At 37.0% G+C, this 22,432-nt stretch overlaps 1 protein-coding gene across 4 annotated transcripts in view; it reads right to left on the bottom strand.

Moving 5' to 3' along the window:
- NCKAP5 (NCK associated protein 5) overlaps positions 1-22,432 on the bottom strand; it is a 615,409-nt gene that overhangs the window by 55,112 nt on the left and 537,865 nt on the right. For 3 of the 4 annotated variants that reach the window (XM_087711234.1, XM_014075806.2, XM_087711247.1), the window contains 3 exons: positions 14,807-15,124; positions 11,290-11,429; positions 8,378-8,510 (listed from right to left, as the gene is read on the bottom strand). In XM_087711234.1, the coding sequence (XP_087567360.1) occupies positions 8,378-8,510; positions 11,290-11,429; positions 14,807-15,124 (591 nt within the window). The remainder of the gene's footprint in view (positions 1-8,377; positions 8,511-11,289; positions 11,430-14,806; positions 15,125-22,432) is intronic. The other variant, XM_014075805.2, reaches the window with a different exon arrangement.

Here is a 22,432-nt window from a genome sequence, read left to right as displayed (position 1 = left end):
ATGACATCTATTTTTACCCCCTAAATCTCCAGTCTTTGGAGTGGTGGGATTCTGGTCACGTAACACTTTTAGTTTTAAACAGACCTCATTATAGATCTAAATTGCTTTATGGAACCATGGCTTTTTAAATTCTTGTTTTTTTCCCTTTTCTCTCTGTGTGAATGACATTTTGGTTAAGATGTGCTTTTCATTAAAAAAATGTGAACAATTGCAGCAGGGGATGCATATTACAATGCTGTGTTAAACAAGAAATTCAGAAACAACTGGTTTTTCAGACATTGCTGCTCATTTGTCATTCTGAAAAGTTTAATTCTAATAGGAAAATCCCATGTGTTTCATTGAAGTTTTATTACATAGCAAAAGTCAATAATGTCAAATAAAATAGAATTAGGCAACCTGGAACACCCTAGATATTTTGGACTACAAATCCCATCAATCTCAGTCAGTCTCGCTTGTAGAAAACCATTGGTATCAAAAACACTTGGAAAGGGTCAGGATGACTATCCAGATTTTAAAGTCTTCAGTTTTAAAATGCATTCACACAATGCTGACACGAAAAGCATACTTGCAAACTAATGAGGCATTTGCTTGCCTTCCCACCCTGGCAGGGCATTTTGGATTATCTCAGTTAACTTTTATGCATCACTTGATTTGCACATTCTAGAGATTTTCTGCATTTAAGGAATACACCATGAATGAAAAAGAAATCCTTAGAGTTATAGAAATGTAAAAGTTGGAAGGAACCTAAGAGGTTATCAAGTTCATGCCAGTGAAGAAACCACTCCATGTGGTAACCTCTTGCACTGGTTGACATATTTTTTGTCTATAGGTTCTTCTCATGGAACAATTCTGATTATTGCTGAGACTCTGGATTTAAGAAAATGATGTTCTTATATTTCATATAATTTGCCATGCTTGGATAATATCAGGTATGCTACTAGCTCAAACCAGGAAATATAATTATATGTGTGATTTCTAAACAATTTAATAATGATATTAAAGGGAAGTCAAGCCATTTATCCTTTGTAACATATTGTATAACACTGCTTTCTTTTTTCTTTTACAACTCTGAACTCCCATTTCCTCATGTAGCTCATTAAGGAAAATCAAGAGCTACAAATCTGAGTCAGCTACAAACAAGAGTCATGTCCTTTAAAGATCCAAACAAGATCAAGATGGTCCAAGTTAAAATCATATTTTGAGCATCTTTTAGTCTAAGAAACCCTTTTTAACAGATGAAACAGGAGAGGTGGGAACCATATGAGAGGTGAAATAGAAATGAATAAGCAAACCTATGCATTAATATGATCTGAGGAATACCTACCAACTCCCCATGCTCTTTGATCAAGTTATTTCTAGGAGATCAATTTTTTAGATAGTAACTATAGTGAATATTTTTGTCTAATTAATTGAATTGAATAATTTTGGTTTGGGGGTTCAGAACCTCTGTATTCAACGCCCAGGACAGAATTTATTTGTGATACAAATCATAGATTCTAAAACCTGTTTTACATAAGAGAAGAGATTATGGATGTTGATATTAGCTTCAAATATTATTATGTGTGCTGTTTCTTCTATTTAATGGCATGGCATATCATTCTTCTGATTACAGCAAAGTATCTCAGATACTTTGATTTTCTCTTGTTTAAAATACAGGCAAACATGCACAAATACAGGGTGAGTTTTAGAATACCAGCTCGGTTCAGTATTCAAAGCCTTTCCTAGCCACTATAAATTATTATGAGGAAAGGAAGTGCTTAAAACTTTATTTCATTCTTCCCTACAGCCTGCATGAGATTTTTCAATCTGGACATCTATAAAAACTAATGATGCATGCAGAAAAAGAAAGTACACTACACATATCCCTGAAGTTAAGAAGAGATATAAGCATTTAAGGGAAAAGAAGAGCTACAGAGAGAGGGGGGGAGGGGGGAGGGGGGAGGGAGAGGGACAAAGAGAGATGGAGAATATCATATTCATACTAGAAATATTTCTGCCATTTTTAATTATTTTAATTATTCAGACAATTCCAACCCCCCTTGATAGTGGCTATACAGTGCAAGACAGTCTCTTCATAATGAACTTGCTCACACTATTTTCTTCTTACACAGCTAAGCACACATATGCCTGCACATATTAAAACAAATTGTCTGTATATATTGATACATGATGTGACCGTATTTTTTTTTAAAAAAAATATAGGAAACTGGAACTATCAGCAGCAAAGACTGTATTATCTCCTGTGATACCATCATGACCAAAAGAGTTATGAAGTAATTTATACATCATAAATCAAGTAATTAAAGCTTCAAACTAAAAAAAAAACCTGACACATAAATGCTTCTGTTACTAGTAGGTAATTTTCATGCTTGAAATGACATTCCTAAAATTACTTTAATGCTGAGTTTTGAGCATTAGTATAATTTAAATGTGCATCTTAATCACAGTGGTTTACCTGCCTTATATACAGTAAATGTCTAACTTCCAGTTTTAAAACATTTTTTTTCTTTCTGACAATTTGCATTATGATAATTTTACATGCTTAAGTGTGGGATGGAGAAGTTGATAAAATTGTACATTTTTATGTCTGCAATAGATTTTACAACTTCTGTGAAGTAATATACCTTTCTTACACATTTATTCTTTTTAAATTCTTCAATTATTGAAAAAAATATTAATGTTCAGTTTTAGCTGTCAGAAATGAAAGCTGGAATTGAGTAATATTTAACATTTTTTTCCAATGAATGTTCAGTGTCTTAGACTTTAACCATATTTACTGTGAAAATTAAACTTTCAAAGGAGTCAGTAAGTTTTATCTTCAAACCAAGTTTTTGACAATAAATGTGATTTGCCTTAGTTCTAATGGATCCTTTTCCAGATTGAAAATATAATCTCCATTACGTTGCAGAACTTTTTCCATTAAATGTGCAGTTAGTCCTTGATTTACAAGCATTCATTTAGTGGCACTGCAATAAGGGACTTATGACTGGTCCCCACTCTTACAACTGTAGCAGCATCCTCTTTGTTGTGTGATCAAAATTTGGGTACTTGAAACCCAACCCAGCATGTATTTATGACAGCTGCAGCATCCCGTGATCATGCGACCCTGTGATCACGTGATCACCTTTTGTGACTTTGCCAGCCAACTTCCAACAAGGAAAGTCAATGGGGGAAACCAAATTTGCTTAATGACCGCATGATGCATTTACTGCAGAGATTTGCTACTTTGCTTAGCAAGAGAAATTCTGGTCCCATTTGTGGTCATAAATCAAGGACTATCTTGTCCCAAGGGTGCTTTTTCAAGAGGCAACTGGATCTTCTGGTTTTTCTTTGAAGACATTTCCCTTCTCATCCAAGAAGAAGAGAGCTGAAGAAGCTTCTTGGATGAGAAGGGAAACGTCTTCAAAGAAAAACCAGAAAGTCCAGTTGCCTCTTGAAAATGCACCTTTGGAACAACCATGACCTGAATAACTGAGAATCTCCATAGATATCAAGGACTATGTGTACTACAGCCTGCTAATACATTATGCTGTCTCAATATTGTTGTATCTGATAAAATAATTCTGTTGGTTATTAATGAAGAGTATGCTATGGAAGGTGGATGCAGGCATAAAAGCCTAAAAGCTCCATGTGCTGGTTTCAGTTGTCATACTGAAGCATACAAAGCTGGGAAATATGCATAGCTAGAAAACTTTTTGCAATCCACTTTGGCCACTATATAAAGGTAGTTTTCAACTTACAATAGTTCTTTTAGTGATTGCTCAAAGTTGCAACGGCACCGGAAAAAGTGACATGATTATTTTTCACACTTCTGACCATTGCAGCATCCCCATGGTCATCTGATGAAACTTCAGAAGCTTGGCAACTGACTCATATTTATGATGGTTGCAGTGTCCCGGGGTCATGTGATCCCCTTTTACGATCTTCTGACAAGCAAAGTCAATGGGAAAGGCAGATTCACTTAACAACCATGTTACTACCTAAACAACTGCAGCGATTCACTTAATAAAGGTGGCAAAAGGGTCATATAATGGAGCAGAACTCACTTAACAACTGTCTTGTTTAGCAACAGGAATTTTAGTCTCAATTATAATTGTAAGTAGAAGACTATCTGCAATGAGAAAACTGGGTGCCTTATTTATTTTATTGAATTATGTGGCCAACACACCTCACTTATTTGCCATTGCCACTTACAATGGCAAATAAATAGCAATAGCACTAAGACTTATATACCACTTCACAGTGCTTTACAGCCCTGTCTAAGCGGTTTACAGAGTCAGCCTCTTGCCCCCAACAATCTGGATCCTCATTTTACCCACCTTGGAAGGATGGAAGGCTGAGTCAATCTCGAACCTGGGGAGATTTGAACTGCCAAACTACAGGCAGCCGGCAGGCAACTGAAGTAGCTTACAGTACTGCATTCTAACCACTATGCTACCATAGCTCTAAATAAAGATGCATATAATACAAAAAAATAAAACACATAGTAACTGGAAACCATAAAAAACCACCATTAATATATTTGGGGTATATTAACAAACCAAGTTTTTAAGGTATTACAGATGGCCAACAGAAATGGGGTCAATCTCATCTCAAGGGGATCATGTTCTGAAGGGCAGGTGCCTTAGCAGAAAAACCTTTCCTTCTGGGCTGTGCCAATCAACCCTCCTTATCTGATGGCACACAATAGCCACCATCACTGCTAGTCATCTAAATGTTAGTCATCAAATAAGAAAGGGGTTTTTTTTTTTAATGCTTTAGGGTTGCTTCCTTTTCTCTCCTAGTATATTTTCTCCTGCTCTTAAATGCAGAAATGAACAGCTGAGCCAGGGAAAAAAGGGAAGCAGAAAAGCCAGAAGCCTATTTCCTTCCATTCATAGTTGATAAAATAAAACAGAAGGATGCCAGGAAGGTGTAGCTTGTGTCTTCCCAATATGTAGAGTAAAGTACTATTGTCATTTGCAAGGACTTTGCAGCAGAAGAAGCCCGCAGGAAGATTCTTAAATTAGCTAGGAAGGGGAACACTTATGCCATACTTGTCCAAATGTATCCCCTGATTTTCTGTTACCTAATTATCTTGATTGTTTACAGAGCTCCACTAATAAGTAGCTGTCATTCTTCTGTGTTTCTGTTCATTATTTTGGCCTCTTGCATGAAATCTGTGGCAAGGGTTGTTCATGCATATTAGTAGTCTTTGTGCAAGGGTTATGCTGAAAATGTGACAAATAGCATATCTATCTGAAGCAGGTTCATTTTTTTGAACCACTAATAACTAGATTGGCCTGGACTCAAACAAATACAAAGCACTGCAATTCTGGACGATTGATCAGATTTTTACATCTCCATTCAGTGAGTACAGGAAAGACTTGTATTTCAAAAAAGGAAAGCTTCAAGTGTTCAATTTGCCTTTTATCTTTTTTAGTTGCTGCTTTCTAGTTCTGTGCTGTCACAGTCTTTACTTTTTCTGTGCCTGTGCTGGACTTCTTGATTCTTCTCCTTTCCTTCCAAATCTCAGCCCTTTCTGAGGGAAACAGCAGGAGTAACTTTTTTTCTCCACACCAGTTCTGAAAGAAAGAAAGAAATGCCACCCCCTCTTTCCTACCTTCCTCTCTTTCTTTTTCTTCTCCCCCCCGCCCCGCCTTCTCCCTCCTTCCCCAGTTTCCTCAGCTGCTGCCTCTTTCTCATCAGGCCTGTTATCTTATTTAGTGTTTAATTGATTTCTGGGCTTTGGATCTTGTTGATTCAGCTTCTTCTTCAACAAGGCCTCTGGTTGAAAAACTCTTCCTCCTCTCTCCTGCTTCTTCCCCGTTTGATTGGCAGCTAGGTTATCCTGACAATGGAGGAGGGCCACATTGGGAGCGGGAGGAAGGAAGGAGCAAAGGGGCTTTTAATCTCTTCAGGCAGTCCGTCCTTCCACACGATTGATTACTAAATCTATTTTACAGTAAGTTATAGCCCACAGAACAGAGCAGACGATTTGTCAGGAGATAGCACTTGAATTAGGCAATGGTGCTGGTTTTTTTTTTTACCCTGACACTGTTTTGAATGTTCAGCTGGAGCCCTGAAAAATCCTTGAAGAGCGTCTCTGGCTATCTCTATTTTCCCCCTCTTCTTTGGCAATAAGCACAACAAATACTTATTACTCCCTTTCTCAGGGAAAGAGCCTGAAATACTCTTTGCTGTGTCATGCAGAAGGGGGAAGCAAGGAAACCCTGGGAAGTACAGCACAGTGGGATGAGTACAGTCTAGATGAAAATTGAATGAACAATATTTAATATGGTTATATGGATATCTCATCTTTGTCTTCCTGCTGACAATTTTGAAAGGGACCATCCAAACTTATAATGGGGTAGGACTATCTCAATTATCATATCTTAAAAATGGGGGTGATGATACTGAGCAACCAGCTAGGAAAAGGATGATATTTAATTAATTTCAAATGTTCATGTCTTAATACACACCATTTAATCAGGATTGTTGTTCAATAATTGCCTCTTTGAGTCCTTATAAAATAAGGGTTAAAAAGCTTAAAACAGTGAGCATCAAATGCAGCAGGTACAATTATTTTTATAACGTTAGCATCCATCTTGAAGCAAACAAGGTACTATGGAGAAAGAGAAATTGATGACAGCATTTTGTTGTAGAAAGCACATATTGGATGTCAGTAGGTAGTAGGGCAGTTACACAACTAGGTCAAAAGTAAACCATCTGATTTAAGAAGCACAGAATACAGTCACGCATTCAGCTCTACAACTGCTAATCAGCAGTATGCTAAACATAAGTATGTCTGCTTATATATTGCTGCAAATATGTTGTTATTTCTTTAATGAAAAACTTCTATATAAGAATATTGATTTGAGAAACGTTTAAAGAATCTTAATCAAGCTACTGCAATTTTATTTACCTGTAACATAAAATAATTATTCCCTCAATTTTCTTCTATTTTAAAAAAAGTTTTCTTTAGGTCAGATCCATTTGCTACAGTCTGGCTTACATACATATTGGTGATGATCAAAATGATTCTGAACATAATAGCAATTGCAGAGATTTAAAAAGAACCAACCATCTGCCCAGGGAAAGAAAGTGGAGATGATTTTGAAACTAAAAGCAATAAACAGTGTTTTGTTATGAAAAGTGTGTTAAAAAAAATCCTATGATCTCTGCTATCCTAGGGCATATATGTAACCATACCCTTTGTTTTGCAATTAATGGAAAATCGTCTCTTCCAGATTAATAGTTTCACATGAAACATTTTTAGAATGTTATGGTTTTTCAGCCTTATCAATTAATTTTTTTTAATGCATTCTGGTTTTAATACTTAAACTCTATCTATCAGCTGCCTAGAGCTGGTTGTTGCAGGTGCTCTGATAAAATTTATAAATAAATAAATCTTATCTCCTATAGCTCTTATACATGTGATCCTATATGAATATTATTTCTTGCCAGCAGACATGTTCCAATGTATTTTGCTTGCACCCTTATTTGCACATTTTGTGCTTGATCAACTAGAGTTGGTTAGTCAATATGAACACCAGCTCCCCAGTGAAATAATGTTGCTACTTTTATTTGTAGATCAGAGGTTAAGCAATCTAGTAATTTCCTAATAGTTCAAGCCAGCAGAAACAACTGATAAAGAGATTTAATAGGCTCCCCAATGTTTTGGTAGTCACGTTTAGAATTCCAGAATGACATATGGGTACTTTCAAACCAGCTTTTTGGTCACTGTGACTGTGAGCTTTCCCCCTATTAACCTTCTAGACACCAAGAATGCTCTTTAATATTTTGCTTTATTATTATTTTTTCTAAACACTTAACCCTAAGATCCAGGCACCCATCATTTTATTCTCAGAACAACTGACAATTTAAATAAGGATTCATTATATTCTATGAAATAAAAAATATGTTTAAGAGTGTATCTTCAGAGTAGCTGCTCATTTTTACACACATTCATACAACATGTATTAACAGCCTTGTAAATGCTAAGACAGATGTCACCTGCCACACTGATGCCCATGATGAAAGTTCAGTATGTCTATTTCAAAAGAAAAATTAGATATGACTTTAACTACAGAATAGGAACAGAGTTCATGGCTCATTGGCTTCTTTTAAATCATTTAAGTATGGGACTTGTGTGTATGTCTCTGTGTTGTATAATATACTATTGAAGCAATAACCCAAGATTATTGTTTTACTTATGCCATAAGGATTTATAACAAAAATGTTACGGTTTGACATCTAGTCACAATCATGCTGCAAAAGGTAAAAAAATGACACAATAAAGAGTAATGACAAATGAGATTTTAGAAGTGATGGCGAAAATTCACCTGTCACAACAGAAGTGGGATTAATACATATCCGTGCACAAATGGTACAGTACCTTGTTTGTTGTTCTTCATTAAATCTACCAACATTTCCCCTCCAGTTCCAAAATCATTTGTTTCATGCTCTAGCTCCATTTCGGTATCACTGCTACTGCTAGCAGAGTAAGTGCACACTCTCAGTGCCCTGTCCTGTACAAAACAACATATAATTCCTTGACTCAAAATAGAAAACATTTCACCGAAAGCAGTGGGTCTGAAGTGCAGGCAAATAAGGTGAGTCCTTTTTTAAATCTTTTCCAGCCCAAACTATTTATTTAGCTGCTGCCATTTGCTACCTATTATGTCATTAAATATCATAATCCCTGAACTTTCTCCCAGCACAACTTAAATATTAAAAGCTGTCCAGCAATCCAGCTATAGAATCCACCTTGCTTTAATGTTACTCAAATCATTTAAGTAAAAAAGATCCATGAAGAGTTAGTGGCAACCCAGAAATGCAGAGTGGGTCATTTGCCTGTTTTTTCTCTGGGGTATGAAACAGTCATCCTGTCAAATCCCTGAAATGACAGAAATGGAGGCAAACATTACTCCTGGGTGAGGAATACTATGGGAATATTTTGGATGTTTCCTATATTATAATTTAATGAGTTGGCATTTATATTTTTATTGTTTTAGAGATATTTATTTCTTAGGATTATAATTTTAATGCTGTGAGCCACACAGAGTCATTTCATTACGAGTTAGGGACAAATAAATTCAATAAATACATAAATAAAATATTAAAGAAATATAAAGTTGGACGGACCTTGGATATCATTTAGTACAGTGGTCGCCAACCTTTTCGATTTGGCGGGCCAGTCTGGAGGGTGAGGGGATGGATTGTCTGAGTGATAAGCGTGTGTGCAAGTGGCAAACAGCTCCATTTGCACACGCACATGCTCACCCACTGTTTGCACAGTCCAGTTCTGAACAGGCTGAGGCTTACTAGTGGGCCATGGCCTATGAGTTGGGACCCCTGATCTAGTATAGTCCCTACCCAGTGCAGGAATCCAATTCTGCAGTGTCTTCCTATGAAACAAAGTGTACTGTATTGCAGTAAGGAATGTGAATCAATACCATTTCCCAGAGGTACAATCTTCTGTAAGCATTATTATTTTTATTTTGTTTGTGCTTATATCTAAGCATAGTGCTACACTGAGTTTTTCTCATAGCTATCACCTTCTGAGGTTGATGGAGCTGAGACAAGAGTGAATGGCTCAGAGACATCTAGAGGGCTTCTGTGCTGAAAGTGGTTGAAGTTATAGTGGTTAAGGTGCTGGCTTAGAAACTAGGAGCTGATGAATTCTAATTCTGCTTTAGGCATAAAGGTTGGCTGAATGACTTTGGCCCATCACTCTCAGCAGACTCACCTCCCAGGGTTGTTGTTATGGGGTAAATAAAAGGAGGAAGGAGTATTAAATGCATTGATCACCTTGAGTTACTTATAAAAATAATACAGGCGAGATAAAAATCTAATAAAATTTAGGTCTTCCCAGTCAAATCCAATACTTTAATCCCCTCCACCACTCTGACTTCCCCTCACTATTCTAAAGGAAAGGATTCAGACTATTATCTTAAAGAACTATAGATTTATTCTAATTCTTTATTTGGCACAATGCAAATAATTGTATGATTGTAATTTTTCAGTATAGCTTTAAAAAAAAATGATGCAAGGTAGACATGTAGTATCTTCTTGGTGAGTTTCTTCTCTTTTTTCCAAAGGAGATTCTGAGTTTGATCACAGAAATGCAATGGGCTTTTCTTTTACTCTTTGACACAGTCCAGGCTTCCAAAAGAAATCAACCCAAGTATTTTTTTTTCTCTCAGAGGAAAAAATATAACTGCTCCATATATTCTTTGCACTTCAAAAAAGGAAAGCAGCTTTGGATGAAGGCAACTTTGATTCGGAAAAAAAAATATAGCAAAAAATTTAAACATTCCTATCTTCACTGCCTCTTTTATCAAATTCAAGGCTGCTAACACTTGCAGTAAAGAAAATAACAACAGCACAACATATTCTATGTATTTTTCACATTAAACTTTGGCCTTCAAATTCTCTTGCAATTGACCTCAGTTTCCTGGAACATAGTAAGAGGCAGAATATGATCACTTTTTAAAAAGAGATAGTATGAAACTACAGTAATCAGTGCATACAAAAAAAGGAATATGAATCTCTACTGTATAGTGTTTGGGGGTAACAAAGGCTCGATGTCTTAAGTTGATAGATTACTTGACATCACATCACAAATTACTCCCCAGTAAATTAACTATGCAACCAATAAAATTTTTATTTACAAATAAAAATTTCTAAATATTATGAATGAAAGGGGAAACCACATATAGCGTGTTCATGCTAATGAATATGCATGATATATTACTGAACAGAACTTCAGTTGAATGTAAGTTTATTTTTTGTACACCTACTGCTACACAAAATATTTAGCAATAATGTTATTTTACCACTCGTCTATTTGTTAACAAGCTCATGTCTTGTACAGAAATGAAGAGACACTAGTGGATTTGGTCTAAAAACAGAGGTAAGGTATTTCTTTGCCATGACCCTTATTGGGTGTTGGGTTTGTCATGTGAATTAGTGAATCATAATAATCTGGCTTATACCAGGTTTGACCTTAAGTACATCTTGCCTACTGCTCTATACTAAATGGCAATAGTTGTTCGGAATTTTTGGCAAGATTTTTCCCCCCAATATAGCATGGAGAATCCAGGGCTGAACTTGGGACATTCAGAATGCATCAATCCACTCTAATACTGTTAAAACCAAATTCCCAATATAACTGACACCACAGAATTTGTAAGGATGAAGTGGGGCAGCGGATAATCACTTTGGGGATGGACAGAATATAAATTTGAGAAATAAATATACTTTGAGAAATAAACCAAATACTTTCAAAATCTTTTACATTTATACCTTGGCTTTGATAACATTCTTGCTGCTCCAGTCTGGAAACATCTTTACATTGCTACTGTTTTCTTTCTCTGAATCATCTAATGATGTCGAAGCCAAACAACTTGATTCTTGACTGGTTTTTTCCATAGGACCGGTTATTCCTGGACAACAAAAAGAAATGGAACATGACATCTTGGATTCTGTTTGCATGTAAGGATCAGATTCATTCATGAATTGACTTAATTACACAATGGTCATGGGAAAAAGAGAGGATAGTGGCTTGAAGAATGTTACAAATGCAGAACATCTGCACATTCTTCTTTTATCGGGAAAACAAGAGAGTCATCTCTTCCAGAAGACATTTACCAATAAATTGGATGTTAAAGTAAATGAAACGAATTGTCAACATTTTTTATAAACAAAATTTCTTCCCTTTCAATAAATTTGAGTAAAGAAGACTATGTGGGAATTTCAGTTCTTTATTGTAAGCTGCTGCTAAGGGCTGGATAGCTCCAGTTCTACAAAATGCAGGAAGAAGTAGATATAAATTCTACAAGCCAAATCACTTAATATAATGGATCATAGTTCTTACATAAATACTTTGGCCACCTAATGAGAAAGAAAGACTCACCGGAGAAGAGCCTAATGCTGGGAAAGATTGAGGGCAAAAGACGAATGGGATGACAAAGAATGAGGTGGCTGGATGGAGTCACCGAAGCAATAGGGGTGAGCTTAAATGGACTCCAGAGGATGGTAGAGGATAGGAAGGCTTGAAATAACATCATCCATGGGGTCGCAATGGGTTGGATACGGCTTTGCAAGTAACAATAACAACTTATTACATTATAAAAAGGGCATAATTCTCAACCATCCTTATTGTTAGGGATGTACAAGAAGTACAGATATACCCTCCAATTATAAATAAAATAAAATAAATTGGCACTGAAATCAAACACATCCTGACCATTTTTTAAAATGGAAAGTTTGAGAAAGGGAACCATCAGATGTGAATTTTCCAATTGAGAGCAAAAGAACGAAGCAGTAGAAAAACATTCTCTCACCACAAGTGTTCTTAGCCAAATAATTTACTCTTTTTCAATTGAACAACTTGTAGAACAAGAGCACATGTAAATCACAGTGCTTTGTAAGATTCACTGTATGCATGCATATGGGAGGGAAAAGAGAGTTTGGTAAGAAGATAACATTTGAAAGTGAGAATGTTGCCCTCCCAATCTGCAGCATATCAGGCTTTTTTTTAAAAAAAAAAATCTTCAAGACAATTTAATTAAGAAACAGACCATAGAAGGCTGCTGCAGTGAATATTAGCATTAAGATCAGGACAATCTTACTGCTACTGACTTCTTATGAAGCAATTCAGTGCTTGCAGTTTCTATTCAATTTGTTATAATGACAGTGTTTAATCATGGAGTCTTTTCTATAGCACGCTGCTGAACTGAGGTCACACATGTGGCTATTCAAGCATGTAGCATATAATCTATAACTAAGATTTCTGTTCTAAATCTCCTTTAGTTGTGCTATTAATTAACAATACACTTTAAAAACCAGTTTAACTTAAAATACCTTTTCTTTAACTACAATCTGAAATGAGCAGGGGGGTTTCCAATGAAGCATACAGCATGTATTTGCATTCTGTTATAAGCAGTAGAAACCCGTATTAGGAATATTACTAAATCAATTAAATTCCAGCATGTTTAATTAGAAGGTGTCTCATAAACTTTCAAGAATCTTTAATGCAGCTTATTTACTCATCTGTTCAATTTAAATATTGACACATTAGCAAAACATTATTTGGGAGTCTTGCAGCAGATTTCTAATTCTCATTTGAATGTGGCAGTCAGATAAAAGGTCAGCTTTGCCAAATAATTGTGCAGTGTAAACATCTTAACGTACTCTTCTGCTTTAAGATTTTTTATGGAAGTACATGGGATCATGTACTTCATAAGAGGTACATGGGATTTTTTTAAATAATAACATTTAGCACATGAGGTTCAAATACCTCTGATGAACTTGAAAAGGGCAGCTTTTTTTTCCTTCTCAGTAAAATGTCTAGGGAGATTCTCAGTCATCCAGGTCATAGTTGTCCCAAAGGTGATTTTCAAAAGGCAGCTGGACTTTCTTAGGGTCCCCCCTCTACCTTAAAAACATTTCTTCAGTTAAATTGAATTGAAGAAGGTTCTTGGATGAGAAGCAAAAAGTTTTCAAGGAAAAAAAAAACCAAGAAAGTCCAGATGTCTTTTGAAAAACACCTTTGGGACAACTATGGAATTCTGAATAAGATGGTTAAGCTATTTCTTGATGTAGATTGTTTGAATGCTTCATATAACAAGAATCATACTGGGATACTTTTAGGAATTTGAATTGGCATTTACAACAAATCCACCTGGACTAAGATCCACATGGTCGCATAGGAGATACCCACACATTACATGCACATACACCAATGGTGGGCTCCGGATCCCGCTGCAACTGGTATGGTGCAATGGGGCCAGATGTCCACCACATGCACACAGCCAGCACGCACATGTGTACCCACTGCCCACAATGCTCCAGCTGCTCGGCGGATAAACATTTTAAAATGAAAAGCTCTCCCAACTCTGGAAATTCTTCAATTTGCTTCTGGCTACAGCTTAAATTTGCCCTGACTTATGGTAGCTTTGACATTATCCACAAGGTATTTAAAGACACGGTGTGGGAAAGTAAGCTACTGGAGCAAAATTGCAGGAACCTTTTTCTCTTATTTGGGCCTTTTCTCCAGCATCAGCCTAGCAGAATTGCCATTAAAGCTGCAACCTTGACACAGGTGTGGTAGGAGGTGTGTGCTTTGGAGCTCTACAGCCACCAGCAGAGTACAGCAGCCAAATGAATGAAGGTGATATTCCTTCAGCAGAAGTGGATGCTCCGAAAGAGAGGAAAAGAAGTATAAAGGCTCAACTAGATAAAACAGCACATAAAAAAGACACAAGAATTCTACATGGTGGCCATTAACAGAAAAAGAAAGAAAGGGGGGGGGGGACTTAAGACAGAACAGACTTAAGACATAAGTATAAGTCATAAGATACACTTAAGACAGTGTATCGTATATTGAATAGTAATAATATGAACATTGTTAAATATAGTAATTGTCACATAATTCTCATATAATTACATACTTGTTTTACAAATTAGAACATTCCTCCAACCCTTATAGGGTGATAGAAAGAAACCACCTGTTCAGGGCCCAGTATGTTTGTGTCTCTCTTGAATTTGGGTCAGGCTAACTGGGTACAGTTTAAAAAAGAACTTGTAACACGTGCTACGTCTTCTTTATAAGACAATAGATAACCATTCAGCATCATAATATCTCCCTTTCACTGGGATCCCCGGCTTCTAAAATACCTACAGTAGTGTGAGGAGTCTTTTCAGCTGCATATTTCACATGTTTTTACACAATGTTATCTGCTGGGAGGCCTCTGCTAATGGAAACTAACAGCTGGGCACAAAGCATCTCATTTGCAAAAACCAGAAGCTGTCATTTTACCTGAAGAAGCTGCTTTCGGAAGATGACTCTGCAAAACCTGCACACCTCCATCAGCCATCGCAGGATCTGATGCTGAATGAGAAATTACACTCTCGATAGAGCCCGGGCTTTTATTAGTTGTTGAAGGCACTTCTCGTTCTAGGGTTTGGGCTTTCTCAGATGGAGCCTGAGGAAAAGGTTGGTCCGGTGATGTGAAATCTTCATTTTCTAAATCCAGTCCTTGCTTAGAAACGTGTCGGCCCGTTGAACGGTTTCCTGAGTCTGGAAGGGGAAAGGTTCCTATGCCACTGTCCAATGTCCTCATTTGGCAGCAGGATTCTAAAAGGTAAAAAGACAGGCTACTTTCAATGGAAAAGGCAGAGCATAACAGAGGGCACCTTGAAGAAAGGGCTTCTGTGTAGAGGACAGAGCTAAGGTTCATAGGTTTTGTACATACATCCCTAGCTGGGAGTATTTTAAAATGATATAAGGCCTTTAAAACGGAGGGAAATCATTGCAAGTCAAAGCGAACCGTATTGATCTATCTGTTTATTTTTTATTTATAAGATTTATAAAGCTGCTTGAATCCATAACACCCCAAGGAGGGTTTAAACAATTAAAATAATAAAATAAATAAAGCAGAAAATAAAAAAGAGGTTTGGGAAGGGGAGCCATCCAGGTTAAAAAAACAGTATTCTATAAGAAACCCATCATGCACTTTAACCCAAGGCCTGACGAATAAGCCAAATCTTTGACCAACTTTTAAATGAAAGCAGGGGAGGAGCCATGGGGAATCTCTGGAGAAATGCTGTTCCAGAGCATAGACAAGGCATACTTCCTGGATCCCATCAGATCACTTTGTCTGAGCAATGGGATCTGCAGAAGTCCAAATCTGTCTGATGTAATAGTACAGGCAGAAACTGCTAGAGATAAACAATCCCTCAGGCCCTAGTTCAAGGACCAGACCTTGAATTGCATCTGAAGGTTAACTGATGACTACAGCAGCTCACAAAGTATTACATTGTTAAGCAAAGGCGAGCCTTTTACTGCTGTGCCATGACATTCTGAACCAGATGAAGCTTCCAAGTGCTTTTCAAGAGTAGGCAAAGTAAAATATGTGTGAAAGGCTTCCTAGAAACAGCTGACACCTGCTTTTGTGCATTCTGGAAAGCTGCGTGTTTGGAAAAAAACCCAGATTGTGCACCAGTCCTGAATAAGGAAGTGCACTAAAAATGAAGATTCTCCAGGGCCAAATGACCCAAATCACAACAGTTCAACCTTGGCAGAGTTGAGTGTGAGTCTGTTTCTCCTCACCAGCTCCCTCACAGTTCGCAAGCATTGGGAGAAGACTTCTAACAGCATCCCTCAGAGATAGCATACTGATCTATTCCAAAATTGGGTAAGCAAGCAAAAAAGGAATCAGAAAATGACCTAAGTATGACAAAATATTGATAGCAATGTCCTTCCATGTCAAATCACAAAAAACTATATCTATATCATGCCCTTAAATATTTGGGTCAGAGCTGAGATGGTGCAGTGGTTAGAGTGCAGTACTGCAAGCTACTTCAGCTGACTGCTAGCTGCAGTTTGGCAGATCAAATCTCACCAGTTCAAAGTTGACTCAGCCTTCCATCCTTCCGAGGTGAATAAAATGAGGACCCAGATTGTTGGGGGCAATATGCTGGCTCTGTAAAATGCTTAGAGAGGGCTGTAAAAGCACTATGAAGTGGTATACAAGTCTAAATGCTATTGCTATTGCTAAGTGCTTTGGTGGCCAAGAATAGCCCAAACTCTGATTCACTCAGGGTCATCCCACAGCCTCTATTGAACTATAAAGCCTTTTCTTTTTGACAATCTCAGTATCCAACCTATTCAAATAGTGTGGCAGTACAACAAAGCTAAGTACAAAGGACAACAAAATGTCTGTTCTATAACTACCAGATCTGTCCATTATCTAATAATACCACTAATCCAATTTCAAGTAGAGGCATTGGAAAATAATTGAAGTACAGAGCATATGCAAACCAGGTGTTCCACTTTACTGCCATCTACATTAAAAATTGAAGTAAGGCATGGAGTACAAATTAGTCAGATCTGTTGCATGTTTCATAGCCAGGTTTGGCCTATATGAGTAATACAGATCCAGTGCGTTTCAATATACTCTGAAATTTTATTTTACTTTTTAATTTTATTAATCAAATTTATTTGCTTCCCAATCTTGCCATGGGGCTATTGCGGGCAGCTTATAACAGTAAATGGAAAATAAAAATGATAAAAATGTAAACATAACGTTGGTAAAGCAATGAGACAATAAAAATAAGCAACAAAGGTACAATATGAATTAAAATATGGTTGGTGGGGAATATTATAGTATATGGTCCTCAAAGAATCACAAAGCAAGTAAAATGAAGCTTTTGTTAGAGGTATTATCTTTTATTTTTCCTAAGGGACTTTCATAATAGCATTTGCTATTACAGTTATAACTTCACATATGCCTAGAATGACTTTAGTCTAAATAAGACAGGATTAGGCTCTTATTTTTAGAGAAGAAACTCAAAACGCTATCATATAAAGTTATTTTTAACCAGTCCAGTAGCTATCTGGAAATAGATCAATCTGGGATATTTGAGATTTGAGCAAGGACTGTACTCTTACAAAATAAAAATCAAAGCATCCCAATTATTTTAGGCTCACTAAGTTACTCACAGAATTGTAAAATTGGCTTAGGAGACTTCAGGAAGTGAAAGATTCACAGAATACACCATAAACTAGTCTATTTCAGGCCACCCAATACATGTTATTCTAGAGACAGATATAAATAAATAAAAAGTGCAACTACGCATTCTGAACACTGCTTGCACATAGCAATAGATGGAATTTGTCTAAGTAAGAACAAACAATGGTAAGATTAGGAAAGTATTGGCCTATATCACTCATACCGGGCAATTAACCATCACTATTTCAGCACCATGGATATCTCCTATCTAAAGTTCAAAGTGTGTAAAACAGTTGCTGCAACTTGAATATTTTACAGTATTTTAAAACAGGTTCAACAGTGTAAAATGGTGGATAAATATCTAAGTGCAACACCACAAGCACCAAACGATAGTCTCTCTGAAAGCACAAATAAGGAATAATTTTCAGGAATAAGTTTAAATTTTAGTTCCAAAAGGCAGAAAATATTACTAATAGTATTATTGTTAGTAATACTATCCTTGACTAATTAGCTTTACAATCTTCCAAGTTGTATTTCTACGTAAGGAGAGAGAAGGTAACGGGTTGGGGTTTTTTGCTTTTGGAAATGGACCACTGCCAGATTTAATGAATCAATCTAATTGTACTGCTCTTCCTTGACCCCTCCTCTCTCCATATATTTGTAATGGAATAAAGACCATCTACAATATTTACCATCATTGTACTATTTCAACTACTCACTTTTACAAGATTTATAAAAGGTGGGAACTTTGGATCTATGATTCAAAAAGATAGTTTGTTCTGGAGAGGAAAGAACAACATTCACCAAATAGATAAACAAATATTTCTGCAACCATTTTGGCCCATTTTCATAATTTGTTCTATAGACAAGAAAGTTCCACTAATTTGATAAAAAGATTCTTTAATATTTCTTCTCTCCGTTTCTTATAACAAATCAGTTCTTTGATATTACATTTTTCATTTTAGTTATTCCATTAGCTCCAAAATACCCCTCTTCAATACTCTTCTAGGCAGTTATCTCTTATTATATTTTACAGTTTATGTGAAATGAAAAGAAAATGAGTCACATTAATGCCAATATCATTTACAAACAAGTTACCATGATTACAGAAAGTAGTTTGAACTCCACAGCATTAGCAAAGAGGCAGTAAGGGCTCATTTCAAAGAGGCTCTAAAATTGAAATGCTATTCTCAAAATCCTGGATACCTGGAAGTACTACAACTAATTTTCAAATAAACATGTATTGGATCCAGCTGCAAATAAACATCTGAGGCCTCCAACCTATATAGTATTGCAAGAGTTTGTTTGGGTGTCACCATTTAATTTCTCATTGTGTTCAGAAAGAGTACGAAGAAAGAGCATTTATTTCCTTCCTTCCTTCCTTCCTTCCTTCCTTCCTTCCTTCCTTCCTTCCTTCCTTCCTTCCTTCCTTCCTTCCTCCCTTCCCCTCCCCTTTGAAACTAGTCCTTTGATTTAAGTTACAATAGTCCTATTTACTTACTTAAAAGAATTAAATGGCTGCCAATTTTATATATCGTAACTCTGGACAGTTCAAAATGTAAAAGCAAACAGTAATATTAACAGAAACTAGATCTCATGGCACCCCCAAAAGAACATTCCCCATGTATCTACCAGTCAACAGTCTCACCCTAGGTCAATGTTGTGTGAAGATCCAATGTTTATGGCCTTCTGGGAGCTTCTTCACTGATATATTTGACTGGGAAAAAGGGGCTGAGGATCACTCTGGCTTGCAAATGAGAAAATGAGCTTACCTATTTTCGGAGTATAAGACGCACCTACCCCCACCCCCCAAAAGAGGGTGAAAATCTGGGTGCGTCTTATACACTTATACACTTATACATACAGCATTTTTGCCCTCCCTAAGCCCTGCCCCCTTTGGAAACATGGACGCGCCTAGGCTTTGGGAGGTCTGCAAAGTGTTCCTGGGGGTGGGGAGGGCAAAACGGGTACTTTTTTGCCCATTTCCGCCTTCCCCAGCCCCAAGGAGTAATCTACCAAAGCATATGCTGGTCCTGTTTTTTTTGCAAAAAATGTGCCCATTTTCATGAAAAATGGGCTGGTTTTTGCTCATTTTTGCCTCTGCCCCCAGGAACAATTTGCAGGCCTCTCAAACTCTCTGCACGCCCTTTTTTCACAAAAATGAGGCATACAGAGGGTTTGAGAGTCCTGCAGAGTTCAAAAATGTTTTTTTAAATTTTCCTCTTCAAAATCTTGGTGCATCTCATACTCTGATGCGTCTTATAGTCCGAAAAATATGGTAATTATCTCAGCCAATGACCTTGTGGATGTTAAAAATTCCATATAGCCCTAGCCTTGATTTGGACTAAAGTAGCCCTCCCCAGCCACCATCTTGTTTAAACTGCTTCCTGAGGGGCTAACTAACCCAAACACTTTGAATACTGCTTCTCTAGGATTATTATGTAGATCATCTTCTGAATTTCCATATGATTCCTTAGTTTATATTACTTGATTCTGATCTGAAGAGTTAGAACAACAAGCTATTCTTAATAAATTCCCATTATGTCATTGTTTCAGTGACCAGAATTCATTATTATCTCTCAAATTCCTCTCTATATTTTATGACCGAATAAAACACGGGAACCAAATATATCTTTTTCTTCTCTTCTGCTCTAGTTCCTTGGAGGCAACTGTCAGTCAGACAGAAAAAGGTATCTCAATCTCAATCCAGTAATTTTAGAGTCACTAATGAAGCTGGAAAATTAAAGAAATGTATCTGTTGAAAATCCCTGCAAGTGTATCAAGCTCACCCTCGCAGCAATGAGCACTAAGCTTTCCTTTCTTCTTGAAAAATATAAACAAAACAAGAGGAAAATATCCTCTGGTCCTGAATCATATTTTCTTCATAAAGGTGTAAAATGGAAGCTATTGTGCTTCCTGCTATTTGCAGGTTTTTGGAGAGATGAGAGAAAAATCTTGTGCTTATTTTATAGGTGTTCCATGTGACATTCAATGCAAACCTCCTTCCATCTAGACAGAGTAATTTGCAAAATATTACAAAAGAGATTACACTAAAAGGGTTCATTGGTATCTCTACATACTTTTGGCTGACAACCGCAGAAGCATAAGTTTAAAACTGAGAGAGAGGAAAAAAAAGCTAAAAGTCTGATTACAAGCTATATAAAGCCGATGGGAAGCCCACTTCTACTGTCAGCCTGAGAGGAAATTTAGAAAGTCCAGAGTTTGGGTATGTTTAGATTGTACTGAGGATGTATCTGAAATGGGAGCAGGGTGATGGTTTTATATCAAATCAGCAAGAAACCTGGAAGGGTTCTAGAAGCTGTGCTGAACTTTTTGGGGTTAGCTATAACTCAGCAGAAACCAAACCAAAAAAATTAGATTGTTCCAGATTTTAGTTAAAACAAAACTCAGCTGAGTGAAAAGGGCCTGATTGGTATGTGTTTCCCCTCCCGCCTCAGCAGCTTATCTGAGGTCCCAGTAGCATTCCCAGTGTCTTCCTTGCCTTCTCTCCTCCTGCCATCATCAATGTCCCAACATGTCACAGGGTTCCTTTGGGTGAATTGATTCCTTTGTAAACTACTGAATAGCATGTGGTACTTCTATTGCTGCAGAGAGTAGTAACTAGCCTAAATTACATACAAAAACTGCAAATAAAGTGATTCACTCACCTGGAGAGGATGTCTTGGGATTCCCAAAAAAGAAGAGAAAGTCAAAGAACATGAGGAAGACCCAGAAGAAGATGGAGAGACTACCAAAGCATCAATTAACAATGGCTGTCAGAAGAGTGAGAACCACAATTTTGTATCTCCTTTGACATCCAAAGTGTAGAAGGAGAAGAGGAAGGAGGAGAAGGAGAAGGAGAAAGAGAAGAAGAAGAACCACCACCTAGCAGGAGATTTTGGAAATCTACTACATGTTGGATAGGGACCTTGATTTTATTCAAATTTCAGCATCACTGCATTGGATAGTTCATTATTCCAATTATGTTGTAAGTAGATTTTGGAATGCTCTTTTACATTTGAGATGGGAGAGGCAAAACTCCTCATGTGAGTTTTGTGCATAGAATCACAATCTGTGGAGTGTACACATTTCTTTTTCCCATTTGTTTTATTTGTTTTCCCTTGGAGACAACAGAAAAAAAATATTGACTGCTAAATCATTAAGGCAATATCTTCCATTACTAATCTGACTGACTGGGAACTCCCGTGCAATGCAGAAGATTTCAAGGGTGCATGTCTATGGTAGCGCTGTCTATAGTAGAGCCTTCTTGGTTTAAGTATAAATTCCAAAACACAGCTATGTCATCTTGGAATGCTGCAGTCTATCAGATCCAAAAAGGCAACTGATTGTGGATAGTTGTTCTAGAAAATGTGTTTGGCTTCATGTGGAATATGAGCCAAGAAGATTGAGTTCATTTGCTCCCTGCAATGAATGGAACATGGCCAACTTTCTCCAGCAGTAGGGAGCAAGGGAAAGAAAGTGCTGAGAAAATTGAGGGTAGGGAATAGGGATGCTAAAGGGTTATAATCCTGTGGCAGGTTGGTAGTAGAAGTGAAAGTTAGAAGAGGAGGAAAACAAAGACACTGAAAAGATTAAGAGTGGATGGGGTGGTGGAATATTTAGCACTGGGAGCTGCGAAAGGAAGGAAGGAAGGAAGGAAGGAAGGAAGGAAAGATTGTTGTGTCACTGATATTCTTGTTTTGTTCTCAGCTCTTCCTGTACTTCTACCCATTGCCCTGTTTCAGCCTATTCATAAACTATAACATTCCAGTTTAGTTTTATGCATCAAATCATCTGAATAATATGTGGAAAACAGGTGCTCTCTCTGCTGAATACTTCACATACAAAATCTTTTGCACATCCTTAAATTAGATCAAATAAAATAATTCAACCTAGACTGTAGTGAGCAATCATTTATTGGCTGGCGCTGC

Source organism: Thamnophis sirtalis, unplaced genomic scaffold, assembly GCF_051295495.1.
Source record: "Thamnophis sirtalis isolate CommonGarterSnake01/CBP01778 unplaced genomic scaffold, rThaSir2_p1.2 scaffold_1, whole genome shotgun sequence".
Taxonomy (NCBI): Eukaryota; Metazoa; Chordata; class Lepidosauria; order Squamata; family Natricidae; genus Thamnophis; species Thamnophis sirtalis.
Note: the sequence above shows the minus strand (reverse complement) of the source record. Positions and strands in the feature narration are given on the sequence as shown.